This window comes from Megalops cyprinoides, chromosome 4, assembly GCF_013368585.1.
Source record: "Megalops cyprinoides isolate fMegCyp1 chromosome 4, fMegCyp1.pri, whole genome shotgun sequence".
Lineage (NCBI taxonomy): Eukaryota > Metazoa > Chordata > Actinopteri > Elopiformes > Megalopidae > Megalops > Megalops cyprinoides.
The window spans coordinates 26,538,575-26,552,198 of NC_050586.1; the positions used below are offsets into that span (position 1 = coordinate 26,538,575).

At 43.4% G+C, this 13,624-nt stretch overlaps 1 protein-coding gene across 1 annotated transcript; it reads right to left on the reverse strand.

The window, feature by feature from the left end:
* Positions 1-8,981: 8,981 nt before the first annotated feature.
* On the reverse strand, positions 8,982-11,045 carry LOC118777129 (growth/differentiation factor 9-like). The gene is made up of 2 exons (XM_036527868.1): positions 10,733-11,045; positions 8,982-10,191 (listed from the first exon to the last, which is right to left on the reverse strand). The coding sequence occupies exons 1-2, from the start codon at positions 11,022-11,024 to the stop codon at positions 9,434-9,436; spliced, it is 1,050 nt and encodes a 349-aa protein (XP_036383761.1). The 5' UTR covers positions 11,025-11,045; the 3' UTR covers positions 8,982-9,433.
* Between the last annotated feature and the right edge of the window lie 2,579 nt (positions 11,046-13,624).

A 13,624-nucleotide genomic window follows, 5' to 3' on the forward strand; every position in this document is an offset into this window, starting at 1 on the left:
GCAGCAATCACATCCTCAGCCGTGGTGGCTGGGATACACACCAGATAAACGCTAGGACAGGTGTGCACCATTGTGCGGAGTGGGATACCAGCATGAAGGAGAACTGGGGGAGCTGGAATTGTGGGACAGGCTTGAATCCATGTGAGGCACTGCCTGCTGTATACTTTAACATAAAGCTCAGACTGATGATTATTGTTGGGCTTCCTCAGTGAACAACGGCGTACACAGGCAGGGAGTGAAAGGAGAGCTGAGGGCGCAGAGCCTGACAAGACTGTCTGCTGAGTGTCAGGTACACCTGTGGAACAGAGCCAGCCTCATGGAAACTGCAGCCCTGCGCTTCGGCTGTCTGCCCTCCAATTTCTGCCGCGTGTGATGAAACTGTTTCGATTCGGAGCGGGAATATTTTCCCCTCTTCCATTAATTAATCTCAGCAAAATATGACTGCAGTCAACAGATGTTTGTCTAATCGTCTCTAATTGCTTTTCCGTATTATCAGTTTAGGCTGTTTTTAATAAATGTATTTCATAATGAGTCCCTCTGTGGAGTGTGGTTTCAACACAGCTGCGCGTTGCACGGGTGGTTTGGTGAGACTCGCTGCCGGAAAATTCAGGTTTCGTTCGGCCTCGGTGTCGTCAGCGTTTTAGAATGAGCCGTCCCTCCCTGAATACACAGGAGCTTATTTTTACCCTCGATTTTTTTAATCCCATTGTGAAATCTCTGTGCATGACTAACAGAGCAGATATTGATGTGCGTGTGAAAAATTATTCATATCCCAGCAGTACATGGAATGAATGTTTCAGTTTATTCAGTCAGGCAATGATTCTTTATCCACCCCAGCAAAAGGCCCCTGTTTTTACTATGTAATTAGAATAGCCTGGTACCTGTAAGAGCAAGTGTATTTCTGAGACTTCATTGTCTAAAAGATCATTTTTAACCACGACAAATTCAGTTGGAAAAACCATTGGTGGTTCTTAAAGTATGAAAAGACACACTATATTTTTTCATAGCTTTATGAAACGTATGATATCTATTGATTAATTTACCTGAAGTTCTGCTTCCATTCCAATGTAGTTTCAGAGGGCCTCAGGTCACTCAAGGCTACCCTGGATGACTCACAGAGTTGCCTGTTTGGGCTGGTTTTATGTGGCATGGGCACCTCTTCAGGGAAGCTCCTGCAGGCAGGCAAAGCTGGTGTGCCTCTACAGTGCAGGCAGCTCTCCAAGCCATACTGCTCCACACCGCCCCAATGTCACAAACACTGTGAGAATATTACGAGAATTTCAGGCTAGGTGCAGGTGGGCCTCATCACCGCGATTTTGTTTTCCCCTTTAAACATGTTGCTCCCACACTTACGTCACTGTTTGTTTTGACTGAGATGCACCAGCATGGTGGTTTACAAGAACACGTTCTCTGGACAAACTACCTTTTTCCGTCAGTGGAAAAAACAAACAGTGTGTCCAGCAGGAGGCAGACCTATTCCTTCATCTGCAAAGCTGAGGAGACTCATGTTACATTACATTACATTATTGTCCTTTAGCAGATGCATTTATCTACTTACATAGGTTACAGCTTTACATGTTACCCATTTATGCAGCTGGATATGTACTGAGGCAATTCCACGTTAAGTACCTTGCCCAAGGGTACAGCAGCAGTGCCCAAGCAGGGAAATGAACCTGCACCTATGAGCCCTGCTCCTTACCACTACACCACACTGCCATCCTCATGTGATCAGACAGGCAGCACACTATAGCATGCTGATCCACAGTCACCCGATACTGTGGCTCAGCTGGGTGCAGCTTGAAACCTTCTGAGCCATCCCCGTTCAGACCTGCACCAGTCTGGCTAACACACATCTGTGCCGGTGCAAACTAATCTGAAACAAGTCTGTTAAATCCTGGGATACTTCTATGATAAGTAACCAGGTTCTCTGAAGGACAGCCATGCTAAATTTACATTGCAACCATCACAGCAAAAGACTGGCTTATGCTGTTTAGATGGAATAAACACTAAATCAGAATGTACCTCTTGTTTCGGCATTTTTCCTCATTATGTCGATCATAATTTTTATTTACAGCATGAACAGCTAATATTTTCCATGAAATCCTGTTTGACTAGAGCTCTTAAGCTCCTCCTTGGCAACACATTCAGTCATTTGATTCTTAAAAAAAAAAAAACATTTCCATAACAACTGATTGCCATTTAAATTCTAGCAGGTTTCTCTGTGGACCCCTGGTGGGATTAATGTCATGCCATTACCTTTAAATTTTACCCTGCGTTTCACCTACAGACTAATGTCAATTACAACTCATTCAACATTTCCAAAGAGTGCTAACATTTAAAGACTTGTCTCCCATGGCTGGAGCTCTAAGCCAGGCTGACTTGTTTCATTACTAATTTGAAAAACGTCTAACAGAACCTCTTATTAAGTGGTCTTATTCATTTCCAAAATTATTGTGATTTTCCGGAAAAGTTCACATGACTACAAATGAAAACCAGGAAGAATGTGAATTAATTAGATTTCAGGCCCTGAGTCATTTGGTTCCTATTTCCCAGCATCCTGTTCCAGTTGGCAGGATTTAGATGCTGGCAAATGTGTTCCCCACTGAATATTTCTCTTTTTTTCATTTTGATTGTTTAGCTACATTTACATCCAGCATTTGACAGAGCTACTTAAGCTACACTGAACAGGGCCAAGAAAATTGTTCAGCAGCCATTTACCTCTGTGGGGCCATTACAACTAATCACCTGTCTCTGGGCAGAATTCTGCTGTATCTGACAGGGAAAAAGAAACACCAATGCCAAACATCATACTATCAAGGGTATCAGCATTTAATCATTGGAATTGTACTTGCAACTTGAAGACTGTAGGTTATTGTCCCAGGAGGACACACACAGATACACACATGCACACACACAAACATATGTTAACACACACATACATGCACACAAAGACACACACATACGCACACGTACTCAAACACACACACACTCACACACAGACATACATACACACATGCACACACACGCACACACACACACACACACACTGAAACAAACCACTCGTGGCATTGGGCAGACACCTGTGTTCACCTCTGCGTGTGAAACCATAACTTGCAAAAAACAGAGACTGGAAACCACCTGGGAAGCCAAAAGTTGTCAATCAGTCTTCACCTGGAACAGGTAGGGCTGTCTATGTTCATGATTCACCTAACACACCCCAAACTCATCCCCCCATGACCACACAGTTCACACCTCCTTCTCCAGCGAGACTTAGAGACATTTATTTTCAGATCCTATGCTGCCACAAACCCAAGTGATTCTCCTGGGCTCCGCTAACACCTCCTGATACAGTTCTTAGCCTAGCAGTCAGTAATCCCACCCTGAGTTTCTCTGCTTGCATTTTCCTGCCAGAGACAAACAAAGGCCTGACAGTCGAATGAGTCCGGTAGTCACACAGTCCGGCTGTTCCCATCACTTCACACTTCCTGTTGCTTTAACTGCCATTATGCTGTGCAGTCTTTGTGCACAACAGAGCGAGCAGCCATGTGCCGAGTTGGAGGGGACGGATGGCGTTCCCCGTAGGGCAGAACCACATCTATATTCTAACGGCAGCACTGAGGCGCTGCACGGCTGTTTAGCAGCTGGCTAATGCGTTTAGCGCTGGTATAAAATTGATCCTCAGAGAGGGCAGCCACATGCTTGCTAAAGAGGCAGTTTGGCCATTAGGAACTGAGAGGTCTGGCCTAAAAAAGGGAAACCGATTGGACACGCGTCACTGAGTGAAGCCGAGGAAGACAGAAAGACATTCCTCCCCGAGCCCTGCTCTTGGTCTGGGGTGAGAGAGGAAAACCACTTCAGAGTTCATTTGTCAGTTTATAAATGACTGCGTGTCACCATGACGTTGAGCAGACTGCAGTGCAAGTATGCAGAAGGAGTGGGGGGGGGTGAGGAGAGTGGGGGTTGGAGAGGTTTCTGCACCGCAGCGGGGGGAAGGTGACTGAGGCACGGGTTCTCTGCCCACACCATTGGCCGTCAAGTGGAAACCCAGCCCACATGCTGAACAATCAAATGGCAACCCCAACTATGTACGGAATTGTTGCACAAAGACTCCACCTACATACTGAGCCATCAAATGGAAACCCTGCCTCCAAAATGAGCCATCAAATGGAAACTCCACTTGTTTGTTGAGCTATTGATCTAAGACTCCTCCCACATGTAAGTCATTCAATGGAAAACACACTTACATACTGAGCAGTCATATGGAAACCTCACCTATATATTGATCCATCAAGGAAACCCCACCCATATAATGACTCATCAAAGTCTACCTATGTATTGCATGGACGCCCTGCGCATTAAGACCTGAAAGTGTTTGTGTGTGTGTGTGTGTGTGTGTGTGTGTGTGTGTTTGGATTCAGCTTGTGTGCCTGTCCATGTGTACACGTGCATTATGTTTGTGTATGTGTCTTTGTGTTTGTATGTGTGTGTATGTATGTATGTGTGTGTGTGAATGTATGTGTGATTGTGTGAGAGAGAGAGTATGTACATGTGTGCAAATGCTTCATTGGGACCATATAAGATTGGTCAGACTGTTCACTTTCAGTTTTACATATATGCTGAATTTACTGCACTATGATGACTAACCTCACGTGTACACTCAAGAGACACGTCACATCACACATATTTCCGAGATTCTCACAGGTTACACCTCCCTTTGAAGGAACCTGGCTTTATTCCCTTCAAGACTACTGCAGTCACACCACAAAAAACATTTTGGCTCCATCTACTGATGAGTGCTGGTATGACATGCTGGAGGAACATCAAACGCTCTGAGCCAGGCCCACAATTAGCGTGTCAATCCATTAATCTTTTTAATATATGGCTGCAGTAATGTGAGTTTGAAGTGGTTGACTTTCTGGAGCTCTGCTGTGATCAAACAGAACTGGTGGAGTTATTTGTGTTTATGTCTAGCGTGATATATCTAAGGTCATAAACACAGGAAGAAACAAACATAATAAATTGCTAGGAGAGTATGTTCCCTCCTTTTGTTCACAATGGTGAGCAGACTTCATAAATCTGAATGTTTTTTTCACCTTGCACTGAAAGCCAAAAGATTACATCATACCGCACGTCATGTATCAAAGCTGTCGCATTTTTCTTCATGACACAGCTATTTTTCACTATTTTTCCCCTCCAATCACATCAAATAAATCTCTGAAATCAGCAGCACAGTGTAGCATGGACAGCCATTCGTCATTTTTCCATCGGAGGACACTAACCCTCTTTTCTCTGTGGTGTTACTGTTCCCCTGAGGTCCTGATATATCGCAGGTAACGTGATTGATCCCTCACCTGTCATACAGAGCCAGACTGAGGACGGTGCTGTCGCAGGGACCACAGGCTGCAATGCACAGAGTACGGGACTGAGATTTATGAGCACATAAAGGCGGTGTGTGAAACTGTGCTGTATCTAACAGAACCTATTTTAGGAAGAAGAGAAGCAGATTCACTGTTTCAGGTGGAATTAACTTGGAGCTGATGAATACACACCATCATCATCAAACAGCTTGTTTATTGTCTTTATCTGCGCACTGAAAATACTTAAAACAAAACTAATATGCTTTTTTTTTTTCTTTCTTGAATGTGCCAACATCATTTAAGAAGTAAAGCTACAGCATGTTCTGTTCCTTTAAATGACCAGCGGCTGAATTCAATCAAAACTTTGACCTTCGTGTGATCAATAAGAACAAACCCATTAGCATTTACAGTATCAGGTTGGGGTGAAGGGGTCAAAGTTTTGATTGTATTCAGCCTCAAGTCTTGCATCTTTCCGTGTTTATTTGTGCTGTTGCACAATGTTTCTGCAAGTATGAGTGATAATTCAGGGAAGATGAACCTATCGCTGTCCAATGGAATCTTATTTTTTGTGTGTTTTGTGCAATATTTGCACTATAATACAAACGATGAAGACATAGTCATCACTGTGGAATATACCCCACAGTGATAAAAAAGATATTAATTTATAAAATAATTTACCACAACAACTATGGCTTCTGTCAAAGTATATGATGGAAATTTTCATATATTATTTATTATCATTTATTTGATTTATTCAAATATTTATATTTTCAGCAAAGAATATCTGTATATACATGAATATTACAGTTAAGCAAAAAAAAAACTGAAATAGCCTGTGTGTGCAGTGTGTGTGCATATGTGCATGTTTCTGTGTATATGTGTGCACGTGTGTGTGTGTGTGTGTGTGTGTGTGTGTGTACTTGCTTGTGTTGAGCTTTTTGGCCCACATACTTATGTACAGATTGGTGCATCAGACTGACCACTCTCAGATGACCCAGATCACCGCTGCCCCCCGCAGGAAAAAGCAGTACTGACAATGGATGAGCAGACAGTTGGGCTAATGCACAACATGGTCACCCGGGAGTACTCCCTGGGGCCACACCCCACGAGCTGGGTTCAGCTCAGCTGGAATAGCTGAGCTCTCTGCCACTCGGGTCTGACTGAGCTCTTAACTACTCTTAATTTTTACCTAATCTTTATTTGACCTGCATGCATGTAATCTTCTATAAATTCTTTGTGAGAGCAGTGTTTTGCCCAGAATGGTGTTTGCGCTAATATGAAGTCAACATATTTCTGTGAATATCTGCTCCCACCCCCTCCCCCCAAACATATTCATTGCTGTGATCTCAGTTAAGCTTAATTACTTGTTTGATTACTTTGAAGGTTCATTGGACAGCAACTTACTTTTAATCAAACTCCATCTTTTTGTATTACTAATTTGTTCAACGGACCCAGACGAATGGAAATGATTTATAATTAATTACCGTAATTATACAGAATATGATCATTAAAAATAATTTGTTACAGACACAGATATGGTTTGTTGAAAGTGTTTGTTAATTGATGTAAAAAGCAGATCAGTGTCCAGCCGGCAGCTGGATCGATCGTAATTAGCGGAGGGATCTGTTGGAATGAAAAGCTGTGCCGGATTACATGGGCCTGGTTCTGCCTGAGCCTGAGGCAGGCTGCAGTCTGCTGCTTCACCAGTGTCACACAGTCTCTCCTCTTCCAGGGGCCATACCATTTTTTCTGGAGTTCTGGGAATGTGATTTTTTTTCTGGAAAGATGTGTTGCAATGTTGCAGTGTTTTTGAAACAGATTTCCTCTTGTGTTGGTGCCTTGTGTTGGTCACTCAGCCCTGTCTCTGTTTGTTCCCCTTGTCTCCCGCACAGGTGGCCTCTCTCAGAAGCCCGTCCGCCGCACAACAACCTCTCAGAAAGCCGCGTTTGTTTTGGGAAAGTTTCACAACAACAAATGTGTGCTCAGCTGCTGGTCTGAACTGGACATCGCATCACGGCACGCCACACTTCTGTCTGAGTTTACCTTTGTCCCCTTGTTTTTTGGAGCCTGTAGTACGGCCTCACGATTAGGGTGCACAGTTCACTTTTCATAATTTTTTTTGGCAGATTCCCATAGGCATTTTACTGGCAAATAATGCCAAGTGATCAACAAACCCCCACCCACACACCACCTGTTACTGTGAGACCTGAAGTATCAGGGTGTCCTCCTCCCATCTCTGAAGGCACAGCTCTGTGTGTATGTTTGTGTATGATCGTATGTGCTCCAAACATACATTCGCCACCTCACAGCAGGCGGAATCCCCCAGGCATATTATTTATCCTTTTGGGTTCCAGGGGTATTTTGCCCCATTTTTGCAACTTTTACTTGTGTGCCTGTACAACCCCATCTGTCCAACTCATACACTAATACTGCATATCATTGTTTTCAGCAGACCCAGGGCTACATAATGAGCCCTCTTGTTCAACTTTAAGAAAGACTACCAGCCTAAGACGAGACCTCAAAAAGTAAAAAATTAGTCACGCCCATTGAAAAAAGAGGAAATTATCTGGAATAAAAAGTTATTGAGTCATGGATCTTTGAAAAATCTTCGTAAAATCAAAGTTCAATATCTCTTACCACTGCAGTACACTGCTGGCTTAAACATATTGTGTGCCAGACACATTTAGTGATTTTGAGTGGATTTATGAAAAAATGTCTCAGTGCAAGGCCTTATAGCACTTGGAAGTGAATTTTATCATAATAGTCATAATGTACACATGATCACACACAGCATGGTGAGGACCAGTAGCGTCGTTAGGTCCAATCATTCGGGGCTATAGCCCTGAATATTTTAAGCCTAGCTCCAAATATTTTCACCCTGATAAGGAGCTGACCCACCAGTGGGTCAATAGGACCCAAGGGGTTAAAAGTGGATCGCAGTCTAAGTAAACCGAAATTCAATCCAGGGTCCCTTGTGGGGAAAAATCGGGTTATAAACGTACTTTGGACTGTGAACATTCAGATTTAAGAAGCGGTCGTGTTATGAAACTATTACAATGGTTGAGCAAATGTGAGCTTTCTTTTCTCTTTCATTTTTCGGTGTTTGATATTCAGATGCATTATAATGTTTGGGTCAAGGATGAGGGCAAGCAGATTCTGCCAAAAAAATTATACAGGTTTGACCAGAGGGGAAGCTGCAAGCAGAATGTAATGCAAGTTTTTTTTCTCTCTTTAATTCTGTACTCTCCAGTATCAAGCACTTCAGTTCTCCACACATGGATATTCATTGACAAAAGACTATGTCTTCGCCTCTGGTGCATCAAAGGCCATCTATTGTATTTTGCTGACAGCACTACACAGGCCGTTGTCTCTTTTGAATGAATATTCATGAGAAAATACATGGTTTACCACAGACCTTCCCACCCCTGTCCTGGAATCTGCTCCTAGTTTCCATCCCCACTGAGATCTCAGTTAATTAGGTTTGATTGAGCTGTCTGTGGAATTCTGATCTTTACTTGACATCAGCACAGTTAGTGTGCTACAGAGTCTGCGTGAGCCAAATGTGCTTAGATGTTTATGTTAAAGGTGCTTCTCTGAGGATCAGTTTGAGATTTTTGTTCAACATAGTTTTGTGAATATCTGCCCTTTGAACCAATTTGGTGCAGCAATCTCAACTGCACCAAACAATCTGTAATAAATTGCTCATTTACTTTGAGAGCTCCCATTTAACATCTGAAGTGATGGATGCATCAGGGAAAGGTTTCAGTCCTAAAGCAAATTATGTCAAAATGTTCTGTAAACTCACTCAATGTCACACAGCTCCTTTGTCTCATTTTCCAGAATTTACTGCTTTATTTGGGGGTAGTACAAAACTTTCAAAATTTTTCATTATGACTGAGCAGATTAATGATACATCAATGGTACCATTTAATCTACTATATAAAGTCATGCATCAACTAATTTCTTTCAAAACAGAGTGTGTTATTCCTTCTTAAGTTCATTTCTTTGATCGGTTCAAACCAACTCCACTGAACTCTTTGCTTTCAGGGTTCTTGAGGTGGTTTCTGGTGAGACTGTCATGTGCATTTACACTCAGACACAATCATGTTCTCCAGCACAGACAGCGTTAGTTGGCCCTTACTGTTGAACGTCATGACGGTCAACGGCCGGTACGCTGCCGGCACGCAGCACGTTTGGGGGGTGGCGCCGCGGGAGATCTGCTGCATCTTCATCTTGACTTTGGTGTGCGCGCTGGCGGCTCTGTGTTTGGGCGGGCAGCTGCCCCCGCAGTAATACGCATCGTACTCCTTCGGGGCCATTATCCATTCCGACCATCCGATGTCCTGGAAGGACACGCGCATGGTCCGTCGGCAGCAGTGAGGCTCGGTCTCGTCGCAGATCTCTGAGACCGCCTGCCGCCGGGTGCGGCTTTCTGCCGTCGCGGGCGATCCGTCGATCACCGCCTCACCCCAAACTTCATCCCCGGCGATCTCACGGGGAAGCTCGAGTCCAAGGATGCAAGCTCCCCGTGGATGCGCCAGGCACCACTTCGCTGTTTTTCTGATGTTGTATTTCACTCTGCAGGGTGATGCTTTCTGTCCTTTTCTCACATTTAACGTTTGTTTAAAATGCGGGTGTGTTCTTCCGTGAGGTGGCCTGCTGGAACCAGTCCTCAGTAAAAAGTTGCAGCTTGTGTTAAAATTTCGGTGGAAGACAAGCATCAGCGTTGCGTTTCTTATCCGTCTGTGTTTGCCTCTGCAAGAGTCCATATCAAAAATGAGCTGCGCTGGGGCTTTGCTTAGCTTTCCGTTGTAGCGGTTTCCTTGAAGAATCCCTTAGAATTAAATAAAGAAATAAAAAGTCGTTTTTCGATGACAACAATTTTCATTTTAAATTTTTATAAATTGCATTAAAACAGGGGCGTAAAACAGGCAGCCATCTCTATTTATCTATATTTAACAATGAAAATGTTGTGGAAAAACTGTTGGAAAAAGGCATATTTAAATCAGTTACAGAAGGCCAATATGAATGTGAGTATACTCTCAAATGTAATTATTTAACCAATATATCACATATGAAATGCATATTAAATATATGTGAGAAGATTTTTTAATTTTCATTTGTTTGCACCACTGCATTCAACTATCATGGTAATAATACATAAGCATGGGGGGCACTGTTCATCAGCTGAGACTGCATTGCTGTAGTTTATGCCCTGTAATGTAAAAACATCATTACTACAAAGAGTCAGTGAGGGTCACACTGGCTTTACAGAACTGCTTCCATAGGTTGCAGTAAAGGTGTTTAAGCAGGACTCAGAGTCCCACGCCGGGTCTCAATTCCGTTTGGTTCCGAGGCTCTACCTAAAACCTCACCTGTAATCCTGCAGGTTCTGGTCTGTGTAGTCTCTCCATGCTCGGGTCTGCTCACATTGCTGCTCCCCTGTCCGGCCAGCAGGGGGTGTCTTTTATGAGTATAGGCTCCATCCTCCTCGACTATGAGGGCTTTGTCACTTCCAGGTGTCCAAGGAAGCTTTGGGAGCCTGAGTGGATCTGGAACCCCTACTCTGATGGTCTTCACCCCACTCTGCTGCTCGCTGCTGCTCACACACATGAGGAAGAGGAGGAGGAGGACGACGAAGACAGGGGCAGCTGTGAGCAGGGGCATGATGTGTCCCTTCTGAACCCTCAGCTGGAGCTGATAAAACTACAACGTGGGACAGCCCTCTATTTTTATCCTGTCACACTGACCTCTTACCCCTAACTGAGTGTACGATCCCCCCCCCAACACACACAAACACTGACCTCAGACCCCTAATTGAGCTCTGTGACACACATATGATGTCCTTCTCTCACACACATACACACACTGTCACAAACACACACATAGACACACACATGCACTCACACACACACACACACACACGTACACACACACAGTCTCTTTTTCTCGCTCACACCCAGGTGTTTCCCAACCCAAGGTCACAGCATGACGCGTTCTGCTTTGAAGTGATGAGGGACCCAGGCTTGGCACTGGGGGGCAGTGTATTAGCATGCAAGGTGCCGCTGTGTCTATGACCCGACTGACTTCGATGCAAGCCCAGCTGTATAAATAGATAATGATTTAGTTAGTAGATTACGTAAGAGTCTCAGAATAGGGCCATCTGCCAGGTAAAATAAACATGTAAAATTTAGATGCGACTGACTGCAGTTACCTCCAAGGGATATTGCGAGGCTGAGATCCCTGCAGAGGTGTATGCATTGAAATGCCAGGTCCTCTCTCAGCTTCTGCATCTTAATATCACAACCTATTAATATCATAAAAACATGTATATATTTGTGTAACTTAATTCAGGGGCAAGATTGTAGAGAGATGTAGCTAAGTGTGATGCAAGTACAAGGACAGTAGGATAATTACTATCATTATTGGTATTATAAATATAAGTCATGTGTCTGATCCCTTACTATGGCATTACTGTGGTATGCTTGTGCAAGATCATTTGTCCCAGCGAAAACCCATCTGTATCCACCATTACATCAAAAAATAAGAAAAATATACATTTCTTATGTGTTGGGACCCCCAATCTTCTTTATGAATATCATGAATACATTGTACAATACTGTACAATGTGTGAGAACGTAATAATTGGTAAGGATAAAAGTACTGTATGTTTTATATGCTCTGTGTTTATTTAAAAGATTTATGTCCAGCTTTTTTCAGGGCTAGAACAAGTGGTTTTGAATTAATAATGTAACACTGTGCTGGTATCTAACGCATTTGTGTAGAATGATGGAAATACAAAGTCTAAAAGTGCCTCTCCCTCTCACATTTATGTCACACTGTTTATGTATTTGTATTTTGACATGAGATTAATCGTAGTAAAAGAATTAACTTACATGTTCATACCAAAGTAATTTATATGTTTCCCTACATTGATTGATTTGCAGTTTGTGTCAATGGCCTGACATGAGTTTGCAGTTGATGTACGTGTGCATGATGATCTCTATCAAAACAAGCATCCGGCTGCTCCAGGCAGTCATTACGGCTGATGGATGGAACTTTGATGTGTCATGGTAAGTGTTCGGTCAGGCGAGCTACAGCGATGAGCAGTGAGCATCGATCCGTGAGGCCAAAAAGTTCAGCTGTGCTGGGGGATTCCCATGTCCCACAATTTGCACAATGTCACTCTGAAAATCCTAAATAGGATTGATTCACCAAGGTATATCTTGGTTCATAAAAATATGCTATAAGAACAGACTTTTGGTTTGGTTGGTTGTTCAGCGTAGAGGTATCCTGGGGACAGAGGAATGGTCTGTTACATACAGCTAAATTCTCAGTCCTCTGGCTGGTAATAACTCGGAAGCTTTGCTCAGAGGGGGGCCACAGGCTCGTCATAGAGCACACAAAGGGTTAACTGAGCAGCTCAACCCGCGTCAGGTCTCCCAGAAGAGAGGGGATATTCCTGACTTCCTGTTTCCTATGCAGGATGCATAATTGATTTGTTTCATACAGTGCAGTCATGGTGCTCTGACTCACTCTCTTTTCTGTCTGTCTTTTTCTTTCTGCCCCTCTCTTTGTCTCTCTTTCTTTCTCATGCTCTCTCTCACAATATAATGAATGGGTGTTTCCTTGACATTGGATAGAACGTACAGTTAAGAGGATATTTTGAGGCTTATAGTCTACCCAATGTCAGTTTTGGACAGGGGCCTCTCTTCAGTGTACGTGTGTTTATGTATACATACATACACATATACACAGATACACTGAGAGGAGCTGTCTTCTGGCCCTTTGGCTCAGAAATCACTGCAGTGTGAGTGGGAGGTGGATGTGCCTCACTGTGTGCTGCTTCCAGGCAGATGAGGAAACTCTGCCCCCTGCTGACTAATGTAACTGTGTGAAGGTGCTTCAGCCCCACCCCATTTACCTTTAAGACCTAAAACCACACCCCCCTCAGGAGGAGCATGCTATAGGCCAGGGGGACATTACGTTACTTTAGAAGTCCTTTTGTCTATTCCACAAAATGTATGGAGGAAATGAGGAAGAGGTCTATGAAAAAGAGAAGTACCAAATACAGTGAAGGGTATGTAACATCCTTGTTGCAATGAACATCATCAGTTCCACATGTCATTTAACTGGAATTCCTTCCCTCTTCAGAGCAAATATGTTTTTTTTGGTATAAAATGTTAGGAAGGAGACAAGTTAGGAGTGGCTTACATCATAGACCCTACTGAAAACTCTTTATGATACATCTATGCATCCTCTGCCAG